Here is an 18768-nt window from a genome sequence, read left to right on the forward strand (position 1 = left end):
TTCTGATAAAATTAATTAATTAATCAATTATCAAAACATAATATTTAAAAAATGTGATCCCACACAATCATCGAGGCTATACACTGTCTACTGGCCTTGAAGCGGGTAAACAAACCTCTGTTGCTGCAGATTTTGCCATCTGGAGATGTGCATCTCCGTTTGCTTTCCCATGGGCTGATGTCACACTGGAATTCACATTTGTCTCCATGCCAACCAGCAGCACAGTAACAGTTTCCACAGTAACACTGGCCATGGCCTGGAAGCAGATGAGATGCACATAAAACAACTGATGAGTTCACCTCGGTCACTGTTATAGGTTGACAAACAGATTTATACTCATTCTCTTAGCCATTTAAATGTTAATAATGTTATATATTTGCTAACCCATATAAGAAAAGATGTGGATTTTCTTTAAGTACATGTCACATGCAAATGAAAAACATATTTTAACTGCATTTAGTTGTCATTATATGAGACTTACAACACAAATGAACTGATGTATTTCTCACAAGGGCCTAAACTCCATATCTTGTTTTTTCAAAATACAACAATAAATGGTTAATTAACATGTAGACACTGGAAAGCCTGTGGGGTATGAAAGGATGATTATAACACCATCAAATGCAATTGACACAACAGGTTGACCTACATTTATTTTCCAATTAACCTTAATGGACACATGAGGTTAGTGTGTTCTCTTATTATGAGCTTAAAATTGTGTAAACGTAAGGCATCATGCTCATTTAGAGTCTTGCCATTGATGGATACATATGGGAAATTATTTTTGTATGAACTTGTACCAACTTATTCTGACAGGAAACTTGGTTATTGCTGTCTTACCAGTTAGATTAGAAGATAAATATGAATTTTATATTGGTACCTTCAATGTAAAGGTGACTGTGTGTTTAGCCGAGAACAAAACAGACGCACAGGAAACAACCAACTTGACACCACCAAGCACTCCACAGCAAACTATGTATGTATTTAACATACTGGATACATTAGCTTATAGACTAGAGCTGATTCTTGACCAACAGATGATGGCTAATGGATTTATCCATCTTCAGCGGTAGAATCTAAATTTCTGACTTCACACATTTTGAAAAAATGTCCAGTCAACTCCTAAATATATAGGAGGCTAGTTTTCTTGAAACTTTTTTCCCACTTACTGCCTTTGTGCTAAGGGAAGATGTAACAGAGTGGGCTGGGTTGAACCAGCTATGATAGGAAATCCATCACAAAGTGTGTGCGTAAAGTTCCTCTTAAGTTGATTACTAAGTTAACTAGTCTGAAATTATTCATTTACTCAATCAGGTTGCACAATTAAAATGTATGAAATGTCTTTTCTAGTAAACACATCAGTAATGTGTAAATTGGTTGCTAGGAAACATCTGTAGTGCCTTCCAATATGAAGCGACCAACAGGAAATCACTGTAGCATGCTAGATTCTGAACATACAGTTTAATACCTAGAGAATTAGTTAGATTAGTTCTGCTAGTTGGTTCTTTCAGTTAGGTTATGCAGGTGTCTGACAGTTAGTAGGTGTATATATTCAGTAACTAATCTCTTTATAACTACTACTTAGTACAGTCTAGCCAGTTTTAATTTAGTGACATATAAATCCCTAAGTAGCCTAAGTTTGAACTTACAAATAGGTGGTGCAGCCGGCTGTGGATTAATTTACTGTTTGCTAAGCTCCCTGCTACTTCACTTTTGCATGCAGTTCACAACATTAAATGTGGCAGATTAGACACTCTATAATTGCAGTCATGAAGCTTTATTTCAGAAATAATTTGACAAAAACAAGCCTCAATTTTCTGCAGCTGAAATAATCAAATTTTATCAGCTGTAGCTAGCAAACTAATTAATAGTAAGTGAAACTCCTTCTTCAGCTGACTTTTAGTGCCTCCAGCTGACTGGTTTGAAAATGAGAACCCTGCAAAATATAACTGACAGCTACACTATATCATGCTAACTCAGTGCTGACTGGACAAGTTCAGAGGATGATTTTAACAAAGGTCAGTGGTGTTCTCTAACCCTTAGTAAGACAGCAGATGAATAAATAGTGGCAGTATTCCTTTAACATAGTAATTCAAACGGATGATTACTGCAGTTGGTACCATACAGCAGCTAACACATGACAGAAGGAATAGGTCAAGAGAGCCTGAGAAGAATGGACTGTCTTTGAATAACTCATATTAAACTATAGTGTGTGTTCTGTTCTGGTGGAAGAATGAGGGGTTGAGACAGGGTCTGTGGGGCATACCTCCACACACCTCTCCGGTGTCCTCATCGAGACACTCGCTGTCGTCACACTCACAGAAACGTCCCGTCACCAGGTCCCTGTTGTCCTTATTGTCACACATGCAGCTGCCACAGTGGCATGTGCCTATTAAAGATACCAGACACAGTTTAAGCTTATTTACATACACTATATATTTGTGTGTGAGTGTGTGTATGTGTGTGTGTGTGTGTGAGTGTGTGTGTGTGTGTGTGTGTGTGTGTGTGTGTGTGTGTGTGTGTGTGTGTGTGTGTGTGTGTGTGTGTGTGTGTGTGTGTGTGTGTGTGTGTGTGTGTGTGTGTGTGTGTGTGAGTGTAGTATGTTATTGATTGTGCATGTGTGTATGACAGGCCCCTTGAGAAATAATTCATACTTGGTTTCTCACATAACACCATAATCTCACATGTACACCACTATACTCATACACAAACACTACTATACTCTCTCATTGAGTATAGTAGTGTGTGTGAGAGAGTAAAGTGGTGTTTGTGTATGAGTATAGTAGTGTATATGTGAGATTATGATGCTGCGTGTGAGACCAAGTATGAATTAATTCTCAAGGGGTCTCTCAAATGTGTGTATGTTTTGATGCAATGCACTTTAAGACCAAGAACACAGCTGGTTTGCAGATGTGCACGGGAGGTACTGTCTGAGCATCATGTGTGAGATCAGTGTCTGACTAGTGAAGGTTGTGGAGGTGTGTTTGTGTGTGAGTGGGTGTGTGATGGGGTTTTCTGAATGATTCGCTATAGGGACAGAAAGCTAGACAACTACATGCTGTGAATAAATTTGCATTCATTTACACTCAAACAGGCCACATACTGTACAGTGCATGCTCACACAGACACACACAAATATGCATTTATCCATTATTTAGCTGGAGGCATCGTGGGCCAGTGGTGAGTTTAAGCTCAGGTGGGTGATAGGCTGTCAGTATGTGGAAAACAACTCCTCACAGTGTGTGTCCCTGTGTGCCAATGCTTAATATTGTGTCCACAGACATACACTGGGGCAAGTATCTGCCATAACTAAAATGAATATGTCTCACTTTATAAGGGGGTATGCTTCATCAGGGGTTTATAAATTGTAACTGCTTAATCAATTGTAATTAATTGACTTTTCAAATTATTTATAGGCCAGTAATATGCCATTAAGGAGGACAAACTCCAAACATTTAAACATTTAAACTTGACTTGACAGCAATCTGATCTGCAGTTATTTAATCAATCAATCAATCAATCAATCAATCAATCAATCAATCAATCAATCAATCAATCAATCAATCAATCAATCAATCAATCAAACTTATACAAACTCATAAATATTAATGTAGTTCAAAGTGCTTCACAGTTGATTCACAAGCTCATAATGAGACAGAGCAAGTGTAGATCAAAGACAACATAAAGAAAAGGAACAAAACAATAAAGGAACAAAACACAAAGAACAATTAGAGACCAATGCATGTGAGAGAAAATACAAATGATGAAAATTTAATAGAAAGATTTAAGATCTATAAAAATAATTAATACTATTGATCTAAGTGAGCACTGTACAACCTTTTAACCATCATGATATAAACCCTTCAGAAAGTAGTATCAAAATATGAGTGTTATATGACTATATATTTTGTGCATGTGTTTCTAAAAATGCAATGCAGGGATGAATGCAGGTTGTTTTTCTAATGCAGCTTTTTCTTAACACTTAAATGTTTTTTTTGCAACTCAGATTCATTGTGCGTTTGTGTGTGTGTGTGTGTGTGTGTGTGTGTGTGTGTGTGTGTGTGTGTGTGTGTGTGTGTGTGTGTGTGTGTGTGTGTGTATTTGTGTGTGTGTGTGTGTGTGTGTACCTCTGTTGGAGCAGACCACCCCCTGTGGGTTTTTGCAGAGCTCTTTGCTCTTCTTGTTGGGTAGGTTACACTCCTCCTGGAACTGGCAGGCATCTCCGTACCAGCCGTCATCACACTCACACATCCCACAGTCACAGTAGCCACGGTCTGACAGGGAAACACAGCACACCACATGCTGTTTATCAGTGTTGAAAAGCATTGAAATCGCTCTATGAACACCAGGATACATGAGTGTTAAATGGATATGATGGCTTTGCGCCACCAGGAGGGACCCGATGTGCTCTGAAGTAATTCTGTTTTAATGAATGTCATAATGAGATACCATACAATTCCTTTGCGATGAATATGCGTACACATGGTAAGCAAGCAAGCAGTGCCACGTTTCTTTTATATTTTTAAGTCTATTTGCAGTACATCCCTGTTCCAAAATTTCCAGATGATATACTGGCTTCCTCATCAATCACTCAGTCTGAGCGTTACCTTGTTCAGTGTTCAGAAGCTACACTACAGCTACATTTCTCATCATTCTGCAGGCTGTAGTGAGCAATATAAAAAACAAGAGGAATCACATGATGCAAATGAAGGCTTCTGACAAGTCATTATAAATGTTGCGTCCATTGCATTTAGCAACAAGGGGCCTTATATGTCACATTTAATCATTCTCCTGACTCGTTCATCATGTAAATGTGGTGTCCTTTTCAAGGGCTATCCATCAGTCATTAACAACAGGCAAGTCCCCTGTCTATCCTAATTATCAATATGTCTCAAGGGACACTTAGGAACAGTTCAAGGGAAAGAAGACTATGGGAAATGCACTTTAAACAATGCACCACAGAGACCAGATCATTTTGGAAATAACAAAACACACAAAAAGCTCAATCTTTTATATAATTGTCTTCATACAAACTGTCAAAAAGTAGTTTGCATTTCTTGCAGGCTGTTTATACAATGCAATTGACATTTTGAATACCACTGTGACACTAGGAATAAGGAACTGCACTACTGTGCAAATATAAAGATATATTTTTTTTAAATAACACAATGTTCCATATTCAATATTATTGCTATGCTTGACTAGAAATAATTTTATAAAGCCATGGGTGCACTGTATTCTCTTACTCACTGTCTACACTGGATGTGTTTTCTCATCCAGAATAACACTCATATACATAAAGACCCCATTTGTTGTTACTGGTGGTTCTTGAATCATTAAGGCCATGTAAATATATCTGCAGGCCACACCAACAGTGGGCCTATTTCAATAGACACTATGGCACAGACACAAACACAATCTAAATAACTTTGGAGGTGCTGACACCCTTTTTTAAATTTATCAGTCTCCCAGATGGGAGCAACCACACAATAGCTGTAAAACAGAATTGAATTAAACTATTTCCAATTTAATTCAGCAGAATATTACAACGTCACTGCCACCTACTAGCCATTAATCTGTGGTTGACAATCACTCTGACGTGTAAAATGGCCCCTCTTTGTCTGCAAGGCGAAAGTTTAAGTGTGTGGGAAGGTGCCTGTCTTGTCGACAGTTTATCTTTCCTGGGCAGTAATTCTCTGTGGCTTGGGGGTGTCAGAGTTCTTCCCACGCTCCTCCATTGGACACACACACACACAGCCAATCGGGTCCCGACCAATGCCCAGATACATCCAATAAGGGGCCGGGGAGATGGTGCATCTGTGCCAGCATCAGAGGCTGTAATAACAGGTGATGTAGCGTTACCATGATTAAGTGCTGTTAAGGAAAGGATGGTGACTCATACAGCAAACTAATTTCAGGTTCAGAATTTAACTTGCCTCTGCAAAGAAAATATAACAACGAGAGGGAGATAAACAAGGTAATAAGTTTGTATGGATCACAATAATAATTCAGCAATCTTGAGATATTGCTCGGTTAGAAGCATATACCAAAAGTAATTTACTCTCTGTAAATACACAATGCCTTATCACTTATATTCAAGATAATCTAGCGCCATACTGAGATATAAGTTTAGTTTTCAATTTTGAGCAAAACTATACATTACATATTGCAAATCTAAATGCTCAGAATGTTTCTGTGCTAATTTCATACTTGTGGCTGATGTTTCCTCATCAAATGACGTTTCTCCACTTACTTTGTTTAGATCATGCTCACCAAAACATGATACTCATTTCGGTGAGTAATTATACTTCCTTGCTGTCCTCTCGCTGTGGGTTGTGGAGCGTAAAACGACAGCATGTCATGTTCTGCGGAAAAGATCTAGGAGACACCTGTCTCAGGTAATAACTCATTCGCCGTGTGCGCTGCCTTCAGAATGAGGTACTCCTGTTTTCATCTTCCAAGTTTTTATAATTCTCCATACTGTAGGCAATCAATTCTCAACTTTTATAATTTCATCATGTCTTTTGCAAAACCTACTCAAGGAATGACCACAGCATTGTACAAGCACTGCATGAATTCTTGGGAGCTCTAATGGGTCCAAATCAAAATTGCCTTTGACTAGTAGACTTGGACGGACTTAAGTGGCTTTTTCTCCTTACAGCCCACACTGGAATCATTAGGTGACTCACCACACAGGCGCATAGCCCAGCAAAGCTCAGAATATCTAAGTGAGAGCATCAAAATATGTACCAGAAAAACATAGAGATGAACAAATTAATGGGCAGTAATGGCTCAGAGACTGCATTCCACTGTGTCCTTATTTTCTCTTTTTTTCTTGACTCTCTCTCTTTGGGAAATCAACAGAAATTATGTTTAAAATCTATTAGCCACTTTGGGCAGTAACTGCCATTAGAGAGTTGTTCTCCCATGATTAGTTTATATCATCTGTGTATAATGTGTCTATACTGGAAGCTGCAGCAGAGCTTATGTAATACTGATGGAAAGTGCATCTGGAGAAGTTTGATTTGAAACAGCGCTGGCCAATTGACTTCTTACTGTATGTGTGCTGCTGACATAACATCCCCTTGAGTGGGATCGTCTTTGACTCTGGCAGGGGGCACAGAGGCTGGGGGATAAGCCAGGAAAAGAACAGAGGGTCTGAAAACCCATAGCCTGAGAGAGGGAGAGAGAGGGAGAGAGAAAGTGGTAGAGAGGCTAAAATGTGTTCTGACAGGACCCCAACCATCCGTCAGGGGGAAAAGAGTTTTCGCTTTCATGCTTGCACCTCCCCATTTCAACTGCTCCTTTGAGATAGGGTGAGAAGGACACGCATATGATAAAGTCTGCCAGAATCATAAAGTTACAGATTGTTCTGGATTGCAGACATACTTGGCTTTCTGCCTCAAGCCACATCAGTGGCTGGGGTGGTGGTAGCTGTTACACGAGATGCAGAAAGAACTGTTGACCCCTGCTTGATCAAGCAATTTATGCACTATTAAGGTGTTGTTATAACAAGAAACTCTGATGAAGACAAGTTCAAATAAATGAGTCATTGTATTTAAATGAAGAGAATGATTGCTCACTAAGGGGTTTAGTCAGATATAATCTAATGCTACTCAGTATTGTAATATTAATAGTAATTATTAACAAGTTGATTATACAATTTTTTTTTTCTGTGACAATGTTAGCGTGCAGCACCCTGGGACACCCTCTGTGTTCTGACAATGGAAAAAGACAATAAATTGCAGAGTCTGTCTGAACGCACACCAGAGGAAAACACTTTCCTGAGTTGAGCACAGGAAGAGAAACAGAGTCAGGAAGAGATTTCACGTGGCTCATCAATGGGGGAAAAAAAGAGGGAAGGCTGTGAAAGGCAAAGAGGAAACATTGCCACGTTGAGCCTTATCTCTGAAATCAAGGGAATATTGCAGAAATGACATGATATAAAATAGCTGTAAACACTGAAAAATAACATTGAATATTTGAAAACTTCAACTTCAAACTTCATAACTTAATAGAGGTTTTTCTTATACAGCTGTAGCTCATGTTTTAAAATGGGATGGGGGACAGAGAGCAGGAACAAATAAACACAAACAGTGGACAGTTGGTGAACAGATGTTGGTCCAGGGTCATCATCACACTGCTCTGCTGCCATATGGGATGTGCCGGAGGTTGAAAAAACATGAATGAGCGTCAGTGTTTTGAGAGAATCCCACAGAATCAATACTTACTCAATTAAAGCTCCAATGTTACTGGTTAGTTTTACAATAAATAAGTTCTATTTTATTGTGATGAAATGAATGTTATTTTCAGTCTTATCATAGAAAATATGGCATAAATAATTCATAATGGTACAGGAAATTTGTCTGAAGTAGTGTACTATGGAACTGGCCTTAGAATAAAGAAATGAACATGGTATAATCAAAATGTTTTTTGCTCTTCTGCTAAACAATCCATTCACAGGACCACTTTGCTGTTGTCTCACCATGCATGCAATAGATTCATGGCGTGGGAGGAGCAGCTGCTGGTTGCAAAGGTACATTGTATTTTTACCAGGGTAAATTCTCATTGGATCATACTATTCTTTAACATAGCCTGAATAATGTATGCTATAGGTTTACATGGTAATTGCTATTGGTAATTCTTTGAATTGAGATATATGTATGGGATCACAAAAATGGACCAAAATGATTAAAAGAGGATTATAACTGCAGCTATTATTCCAAGGAAAATTATGCAATACATAATAACAACATAATATGCTTTTTTGCTGAGAATAAAACATTTATGCTCTCCTAATCACACCCACAGAGAATAGGGATATTGAATTAATGCCATAGGCCTCCATAATACCTCCAGCTTTGAATAGGGCAAGAACACCCTGGACTAGTCTATACTGTATACATAGACAAGCACATGAGTATATAAATTTAGGGCTTCCACCTCAACTGACATGGGTATCTTCTGAAACCCACGCAGTTACAGGAAAGACCATGCAAGCTTAACAGAAAGCACCAATAACTCATTTCAAACTGAAGGCATTCTTGCACTTACTTGGAAATACAATTGACTATGCAACCCTACACAGCAATGACAAAAAATGAACTTGAAATTATTTTAGCTGGTCTTCCTTCAATGGAACAACAGACAACAACAATGACAACAACATTTCAACATAGATTTTAAAAATGGTGCAATCAGACATAATTCTTTAAAAAAAAAAGCATCATCCCCAGAGTCATTTTGACTTGTTGATGTGTTCGAAACAAATGGTTTACGTGATGAATACCATCCAAGGTAAAATAACATCTCAATGCCAGAAAATCACATTTTTTTTGGAAAGGAAAAACACACAGTTTATCCCTAAGGAGAAAAATCGATTGGATCTTATCAGTGGGCAGTTGTGAGAGGCAGAGATAAGGGAGCTGTGGGGAGAGAAATTGGCTGTCGATCTTAGACAGCAGACCATGCATGCTGCATGGACCATTGAACAATGGGAGAGGAGGGGTGGGTCCATTCTTCTCAATATGCTTTGAATATAATTGCTGCACCTAGATGCATGTGACTGTGTGAGTATGTGGCCATTTGTACATATGTGTGTGCTCATAAGTATTACACCATGAGAATGAGCCTGATCATATATGTGTATGTACGTGTGTGCGTGTGTGTACGTGTGTAGATTGTGTGTCTGGGTGTGAAAACCCATCCCTCCTCTGATGCATCTAGGGTCCATTTGCAGTCTGTGTAGCAGTGAGTGAAACTCCATTATCAGGCTGAAGCAGGGCCTTCTCGCTCCAGACTGCTGAACCATAATGAGCTCCTCACAGCAGCCAACTTGTCTGCCCAAATAAATCACTCTGCCCATCACGTGCACACACACACACACACACACACACACACACACACACACACATACACACATATCTCCATTAGACCTGTTCTCGATGCACACATATCACCATTAAACCCTGACACTCAGAGCCCAGTGACCACAGAGCACGTCCAACAAAAAGATTCTTTTCTCTTATATCAAAATACAGGCACCCGCTTACCAACTTCCAGGAGGAGCATGTTACTGTTACCTAATAAATGTCTGGTAAAACTTGGTAACAGGTCACAACCAGTGACCTTTATGTTTGTTTACGCTCTACCAAATTTGTATTTACTACTGTAGGTGCACCTAGCTTAAACTAATACAGTATACCCCTGTAATACATTCTACCTTTGTGAGAGCATGTCCAGAGAATGTCCGGTTTTTGTTGAAACTGCTTCAGGGAGGTGTTGATTCAATTTCATGGTCTTGTGATGTTGTTGAATTGCATCATGTTACACTGAGGGGTGTTTATTTGGGTTGGTATGCCCCATTTATATCAAAGAAGGTAGACTGAATATTAGAAACATCTCGCAGTATAACGTAGATATTCTAAAGAGCCACAAACTACAGTCTCTAAAAACAACTCCAGCTGAATCAACACAGTTTAGAACGTAAATGTATCTCTTTTTTTGGCCATGGTGTGCATCGCAACAGGCTGAACATTGGTATACTATTACCTTATAAAGTTGTTATTGCAAATGTGCAATCAGTCACTTTTTTACACATTTACCAGTCATGTCTGGTCAACTGGTAAATGTACTAAGTGCAATATTCCATCTTCTTTCAGCCCTGTTTTGAAAGCTGCAAAAAGAGCTCCACAACATTTTATATTTGTAGACATATCAAGTTATTCAGCATCTACATGCTCCACTATTTTCGTTGCTGCTAAATTTGTCTGCCTGCTGTTTGGTGCTGGGAAGGTAGTTTACAATGAGTTTATCAAAACTTATTCTGCTGAGAACAGCTGCCTGCTGCAGCTGAAAGTGACACTGATGAAAGCAGTGAGAGTGAACCAAAATAGTGAGGTTGCAGGCTATAAACTCAAAGCAATGAGCTAAACAGCAGAATTTGATGTTAATTTCTAGTGGGTTTGTCACCATAAGCTATTCCTTTGTTAATATAAAAACATTGAATCAACATAAAAAGCACCACACACTACAGCCTCTAAAAACACTATAAAGTAATCTAAAAACCTTCATGCAGAAAGGATTAACACAGGGCAGGGCTGATGTTTTATATTATTATTATTGCTGTTAGTTATTACAATCATTTTCACAAAAAATACAAATAAATTAGCAACTGAGTTCATCTTGCACAGGGTAGAGAATATTTCATAAGCCCTTTCTCTGTTCTGTTGAGTGTGGATGCACACTCAAGTATTGTAACATTTCAGGCAAGAAGCTAAGTTCAAAGCCTCTGAACAAAAGCTAATGCATGTGTGAACCAGCCTGCTGTCTTCTACCAATGAAATTCTTTGAAGTACTGCCGTGGTTTTATAACCTGTCAAAGACACAGCACTGCCACGCCTCTGATTGGGCAATAAAGAAAAGAAAAAAAAGATAAAACCAAAGTACTCCAAATCCATTCCAGGTCTGTGAAATACATGGTTGCCCACATGAAATCGTATAAAAATGAATGTATCAAGAAAATCTAGGTTTCTGGAAAGCACCATTAAGTTCTCAGTTTTTTCCCAGCACTTGGCAGACTCAAAACCTCAGCTGGAGAATCTATTAGCCAAGTTTCTCTGAGGAGGTCTGGTGCATCACTTATTGACCCATCACTAACAACCATACCCAAGTCATTTAAAATATGTGGAGCCATGTGATAGACATTTTTAAACACACGGACAGCCAAACTTTTGAAAGATAATACACCAATAAAAAAACAGAGAGCAATGTTACAACATGTTTAACTCCTCATTATAACACCAAACTATCTGGTTTTGTTTTATATGTCACTCTATTACTGTACGCACCATTGCAAGTTTTCCCATTGTGTGTGGCGCAGACCCAGTCGTGGCACTCGCATCTAGGCCCATAGAATCTCCCTGGATCTGGGGCCTGACAGAAGCAGATGCCGCAGTCACACTTGCCCCTCCCACTGCAGACCTTGCCATCAGGTGTCCGGCAGCGGCGCAGGGATGACTCTGTGGATAGTTTACACACACCACCCACCTGGCTGGTAAAAAGAAAAAAGGGTCAGTTGTAATGCAGCTGTGGAATGTACTAAGGTTCAAATGTGCTTTGCTTTTTCAAAGAAAATAGCAAAGCTCAGATGTGCCAGGAATGTCTACCTTCATACATCAAAAAGAACCTGTTCAACATGTTAAGTATGTATAGTATTTATAGTAAGAATACAAACATTCTAGTAATCCATCATTTTCCCTACATTAATCTCATTCACTTTCAGGTTTGGGCACTAGAAGTATAATTCATTTACACTTATTCTTTTAATTGTAGGCATTGCACATGAAGAAAAAGAAGCACAAGATGGAGAACAGTGGGAGAAACTTCTCAGAGCATGGTTAGCCTGTTTGGTCTATAATAAGAAAAAACAAAATGCCTTGGAACAGAATGTGAAGAGATCAAATAGCAGACAACCACCTTCACCTTTCATTGAATACAGTCCAGCTGCTGTTGCTGAGCTTTGTTTTTACTCCATGGGGTTTCTCAGTAAGATTTGTTTCTTTTGGATGCTGTCTGACATTCTTTTTCTATTCCTGCCCTCTCTGGATAAGGGGCAGCTGTCCAGTTTGAGAACAGTAGACACATTTTAAATAATCAACAGATCAAGTGTTCTGGTCACTCCCATTAAATTAAATACACAACGTGTGTGTGTGCCATGTGTCATGGGGAGATTATACAAGTTCCATTTCACCCACTGATTTTTTTTTAGGCTTAACCACCCTTGTCTGTCGGACAGCGCACTGAATTTTTAACTACTTGCTAATCGGGATGATAGCTCTTTCTCATGATAACAAGACACTGTTCTGCGGTGAAGCATGAGACCTTGTCTCTGCCTTGTACCATTTCATGCTGCCCCTCCTGCTCCAGCCTCAACTGATGCCCATCAGGAATGCTACATATGCTATGAGCTCGGAATGCTGCTGCCAGGGTTGTTTGTATATTCTGTTGGATACTTCCCCTGATTCAGCCTCAGCAATGCTGGGACTTTGTCATGATGAGAGTAATGCAATCTAGAAGATGGAAAGGAAAACAATGATGGTGGGGATCTTCCCGTCTCAGGCCTCTCTATCTCTCTCACTGCCCCGGCACAGTTTAGCCACCTTATCAGTGCAGTGGTGGAAAGTGAAAGTACTGTAGGCCTACTTATGGGCAATTTGGAGGTACCTGTACTTTACTTGAGTATTTCCATTATAACTTTCTACTTTTACTCAGATAAAGGTTTGAAATACAACACAGTGGTTTTTAACCTTTTAGGCATTTGATGCCCTGTAGTCAGGGTCACATTTCAGATGTCTGTGAGTTGTTAACAAAATAGTATTTCACATGGTTTAATTTCAATAAATGTTCAAATGATCCAATATTTCACCAGAAATCAAAGATAAAAGAAATTCCAAAAACTGAAAACAGATTTGTACATTACAATATTGTTTTTCCTTCTTTCCTCTCCCATTAATGATCTCACAAGTGTGGTGAACTTTTGTAGGGGCCAGACCCCTAGGTTGGAAACCACTGAACAAAACCAGCTAACTGTATATAAAGTAGTTCAGACTAGCCTACCTCCAGCAGCTACAACAGTAACATGCTGCTTACACACTGTTGTCTCAGTATTCATAATCTAATGATGTCATGTATAATAATATATCAGTCAGAGGGACCAAACCACTATTTTTACTGCAAAGGTGCATTGTGTAGGAATGGTTGGCATATAGTGGTGAGGTTGCAGATTGCAACTTTTACTTTAATAGGATATGTTTAATGCAAGACTGTTAGTTGTAATGGAGCACTTTGACATTGCTGTACTTTTACTTAAGTAAAGGATCTGAATAGCAAAACTGCCTCAGTGCTTGATAAAACAGAAATCAGGGAGTTTGGCATTCTCCCTACCTCCACTTTACAAGCCTGGAATCTCTTCTGCTTTTGGCACAGGGAGCCTTGTCTAACTGCAGCTTTTTTCTTAGGTAAGCTAAGAAAATAGGGCATATTAATTGCTGAGGGTCCAATTAAATGCTGATGCTGATGGAGTCAGAGAACAAATTTACATTTTTGGTAGCAATTTCAACTGCATTTTAATGGTTGTGTAACTTTCGGATCGGATTGGCCTTCTCCTTTGGCCACTTATTTTAAGTAAATTGACCAGATACAATCGGACAAGTAATGGTTGTAGCACATCATCCTAAACCAGATCAGGGCATGCTTTTATATGGCACTGATGTTTCACAAAATATATTTAGTCTCAAAATCCTTATCTGCACAGGGTGAGTCCAACTGTGTTCCTGTCATTCTCCCAGTATGTCTATCTGACACTGTACATCTCAGGGCTCTATCAAAAGAAGCCATTTGAACTCATTGAGAAAACTCAGTGGCACTGCCCGTGGCCTGTTAGTTCAATCAAGCCATTTGCTCATTGATGGGAATGAAATCATGGTATCAAATCCATCATTTGTAGGCTCTTGATGTTGATGTCATACTGTAGAGAGCTCCAACAAAATGCTGATGGCACTCAAAGTACTGGATTTCTCTTTTTATGTATGTGGAGGCATTGCGGACATTATCATCATCAGCGGATGAGCGCAAATTGATGAATTCATGATCAAAGTAAACCAGTTCTTCCAAATAAAAGTGTCACCAATAAGTGTGAGCCTTATTATGTTTTATTGTGCGGAAAAAAATATACAAATACAAGAAAAGAGTTACAAAAGAGCTACATAGCAATACATATTGCACCTATGTACTGTTTTATCCATTATTTTATATCTTTAAAGGCATATTATAAGCCCTACTTTCAGTTCTTGTTCTGAAGGTGACTTAGTTGAGCAACATTTGAGTTACTTTAACAATATGTCTTCAAATAAAAAAGTATGTGTTGACTGTTTTAAAGCCTTTTTGCTGATGTCTTTGCACAGCCTGGTGTTGCTCCTTGGAGCTTGTTTTTTTTCCCTTACACTGTAGGGCCTAGTAAAGGACAAAGCCAGTGTGTAGATGAATAAAGGTTATATACTATAACCGTGAGTGAAGTTGGAATCATCCAACTGTGCTGTTGATATCAAGTGGGTCAACTATTGTAAGTACATTACAGAACAGAACAGACTAGAGGACTTGTGTTCTTGGAAATGTTATTGAGTGATTCACACCTATAATTTTTCTCACTGTCAATTTGTTATAATGACATAACTGGTAATAAAATTAATAAAAAGGGAAGAAATTATTTGGATGAACAGAGGGAAAACAGAGGAAAACACTGTAATCACCTGGATTCTCAGGTGCTGATGTTTTTTGTGTTTAAGTATGTGTTAGTTTTGCCACTGCTGTCCAATAAATACTATTCATTGTACAGTATGACATACACAGGCATGGTGCACCTGCTTGGAGTAAACACCCCCTCTACAGCTGAGTTAAGCTTGAATCATATGGCAACATTTACAGTTTGGCTGGCTTGGGATCCACTGTACAGTTAAAAGCCAAGAAAAACAGAAATGAATCTTTATCCTTCATACTGAAGCCAAATTCAACAAGAAGTGTATCATAAGTTCCACAGCATTAGGCGCTAAGTCAATATTTATTTACTTTTATTATTTTATAATAAAGTTTAAAAAAAAAGTATATAGTACAAAAGGTTACTACTGTAATTGCAATTTTGCATAAATGTACTGTTAACATGTGCAGATTTGGGATTTCCCTATTTTTTCAATATTGTTCGTTGCTACAAATGATTGCTCAGTAAACGCTTTTGAAAAACATAATCTCCCCTTCCAGCCAAAATGTCACTCATGCTTCCTTCCTACCAAATCCATGACCTTGAAAGCTGTTATAACATTGTATAGGTAGGGGATAGTTGTAATTTGTGAGGTGTCCAAATGGAAATAAATCTGTGCCCTTCAGTTTTGAAAAAGTGCTCTGCAACTTTAAATAATAGAAACTGAGCAGCGGACTTTTATGACTATATGACTTGGCACGCAGCATTAAGACAGGCAAGTAAAGTAGCATAAAGAAACCGCACAAAAAAACTTCAAGCACAAACTACATGTATAGGTATTCCTAAACTTTCACACATTGCACTCTCCAAATGCTGTCTTTGTCAGCAAAACTATGTACCTCCTCTTCCTTCTTACTCTCTAGGCTCACCCCAAAATAAATAAGAAAAAAACAAAGCTGTGGAAACTCACCTCACCGATTGTAACAAAGTGTCCTCCACAGAAGAGAGCAGAATCAGAAACAACGGCACTAACATGGACTGTACCAAAGCCTCAGTGTGCATGTTTAAATCCCACAGAAACCTGAAGTAAAGTAGCTTGAAGGAATTTCCCAATCTTTCCCTCCTTAAACAGACAGGACAGGAAGAGAGAGTGAGGGGGAAAGAAAATGAGAGAAGGAGAGAAAGAGCAGCAGGCTGGCCTGAACTAGCTCAATCCCTTCAGAGGCCAACAGTCTTTTCTATACAAGTGCCTTTGATTAGTCTTGACTCTCAGACACAGTCCTGGGCAGGAGCTGGAGTGGGGAAAGCTGCCAAAATAAAAAGTTAAGTCACCAGTTTGAGATGTAATTAGAAGCAGACTGTTTCTTTTACATTTTTTTGTTTCAGTTTTTCCCCCCTTCCTTTTCCAGATGATCTTTCTATGGTGCAGTAGTTGTTTCTATCTTTCATTTTAATGTGAATAATAAAAAAGAACCAAAGTCAATATCTTTCCTTAATAGGCCCTTTTCACAGAAGACATTTTGACATCTCACACTAGGAAAAGCACAGGTGTAAATAATATTCTATCTGCTTAAGTTTCAGTGTCCTGGTAGTGTATGCTGGCTCACTGTCATACTGAAATACTTAGAACAGCATCTTTGTTATTGTTAACACCTGTGGTTTTCCTGCTATGACAAATCAAAATATTTGCTGTGAAATAGGCTGATTAGTAAGAACAATACTGCAGGAATAATGATACACATTTTAAATCTGAACTGATATAGCAAATGTATTTGAGCAAAATGTGAAGATTCATTTCAGGTAAGTCTCAAAGGACTGACATTTCATGGCAGCCAAGACACTACCATCCAATTTGGACTAACCAAGCTGGCTTGTAAATTAGTGGTGGAGTCAGTGGAATTACTTGCAGCATACCTTTGTTTGCTCTTGCCCATGAGCAAAGAATGAGGCATTGTCTGAGTTTAGGGAGAGTACTGAAGTTCACTTTTATAGACCTTTTTCAGAGCAGATATTTTGACATATCATAGCCTAGATTGTGTGCGTGACAACTACTTGGGGTTTCTAGGACACTTAAGAAGTACTGTAGTACCACTATACAAACCTACTGATATGGTGCATTATTAACTCTGGAATAGTTAAATGAAAAAAGGGTATCACATGCTTTATTCAATAAAATAATTGTCTCATTGAAGAAAAGACCACAGTATACATTCTTCAGTAATAAAAATATAATGATAATACGATCCCACATCTCATCAATTATTTTCACTATCCTCTACAGAGTTTATGCTTTGTATGGTAGCCTATACAGGACTATATTTAAATGATAATGTAATTCAACAATAGCATTATCATTTTCCACATAAGTATATATTCTTTGCATAAAATTTTACATGAAAATGAAATCATCCAATTTGCATTTTCATTTCCAATTGCGTATGGATGATTATATTAAAATGAAAATGGAAAAGCTGGTTGTTGACATTTAGTCAATTGTAGCCTGCTGTTTAGTGGACAATATTCAAATATTCATTCAAATTTGAAAATTAAAATACAATATAAACACTGTTGTCAGATTTTCCATTATGCAAGCAATTCTGTTTTCATCTTCATTTTGAAATTGCATTTTAATTTTAATTGTTACTTTAATATTGTTTCCATAAATGGAAAGGTTACATCATGTATAGTGCATCTTAATTTAAACATTTGAATATTGTCCACTGGGTATGACTTAAAAAATTAAATATTAAAAAGCCATTCCATTTTCATTTTAATCTGATCATAGAATGCATAGAAGTGTGTGAAAATGCAAATGCAAATTGGATTGTTGTATTTCCATTTTAATTTTTACTCAACTAACTTAGTATGTGGAACATTACAATACTATTGTGGAATTACATTTTTATTTTCAAGTTTACATTATCATTTTAATATTGTCTCCTATAGTCTTCCATACTATTGAGTAGGGCAAATAACTTATAACTTATAATAAACTTGTCACTAAATGCTTTTTTCCTATAATTTTTTTTTACAAAATGCAGAAAACTTATTCTCTCCAAACTATTCAAAAGTTTTACTTCTTATATTTCTCATGTATGCTTTTGATTGTCCATGTCCAAACTGATATTTGTCCACACACTATTGTTATTAGGCTTTTTTTTTTAAGAGTCTAGGGTCTGTGCTGCCCTCAGATGGTTAGAAAGGCTGTTCCAAGCGTGGTGCAGCAGAGCAGAAAGCTTGATCCCCCATGGTGTGGGGCTTAGTACCAGGGGCCTGGAAGAGCAAGCTGGTGGCAGATCTGAGGTTTGTGGTATGATTGGTTCCTGTAGGTAGGGAGGCACATTTGAGTAGCAGGACTTCAGTCACAGCAGTCAAATATGAAGGTGAAAAGGAGCCAGTGCAATTAAAACAGAATTGGTGTTATGTTGATGTTTTCACACTCTTATCAGGATCCTGGCAGCACTGTTCTTAATATACTGGAGTTAGTTGAGGAGATAACAAGTTTCTCTGCAACT

The 18768-nt window shown here is 38.2% G+C and overlaps 1 protein-coding gene across 2 annotated transcripts in view; it reads right to left on the bottom strand.

Annotated features, from left to right (window-relative positions):
- itgbl1 (integrin, beta-like 1) overlaps positions 1–16484 on the bottom strand; it is a 44387-nt gene extending 27903 nt beyond the window's left edge. For both annotated transcript variants that reach the window (XM_062431841.1, XM_062431840.1), the window contains exons 1-5: positions 16224–16484; positions 11850–12052; positions 4128–4274; positions 2267–2389; positions 116–256 (exon numbers count right to left, since the gene is read on the bottom strand). In XM_062431841.1, the coding sequence (XP_062287825.1) occupies positions 116–256; positions 2267–2389; positions 4128–4274; positions 11850–12052; positions 16224–16315 (706 nt within the window). In that variant the 5' untranslated portion in view covers positions 16316–16484. The remainder of the gene's footprint in view (positions 1–115; positions 257–2266; positions 2390–4127; positions 4275–11849; positions 12053–16223) is intronic.
- Positions 16485–18768: the final 2284 nt, after the last annotated feature.

The sequence above is a fragment of the Scomber scombrus genome, chromosome 13 (genome assembly GCF_963691925.1).
Source record: "Scomber scombrus chromosome 13, fScoSco1.1, whole genome shotgun sequence".
Lineage (NCBI taxonomy): Eukaryota > Metazoa > Chordata > Actinopteri > Scombriformes > Scombridae > Scomber > Scomber scombrus.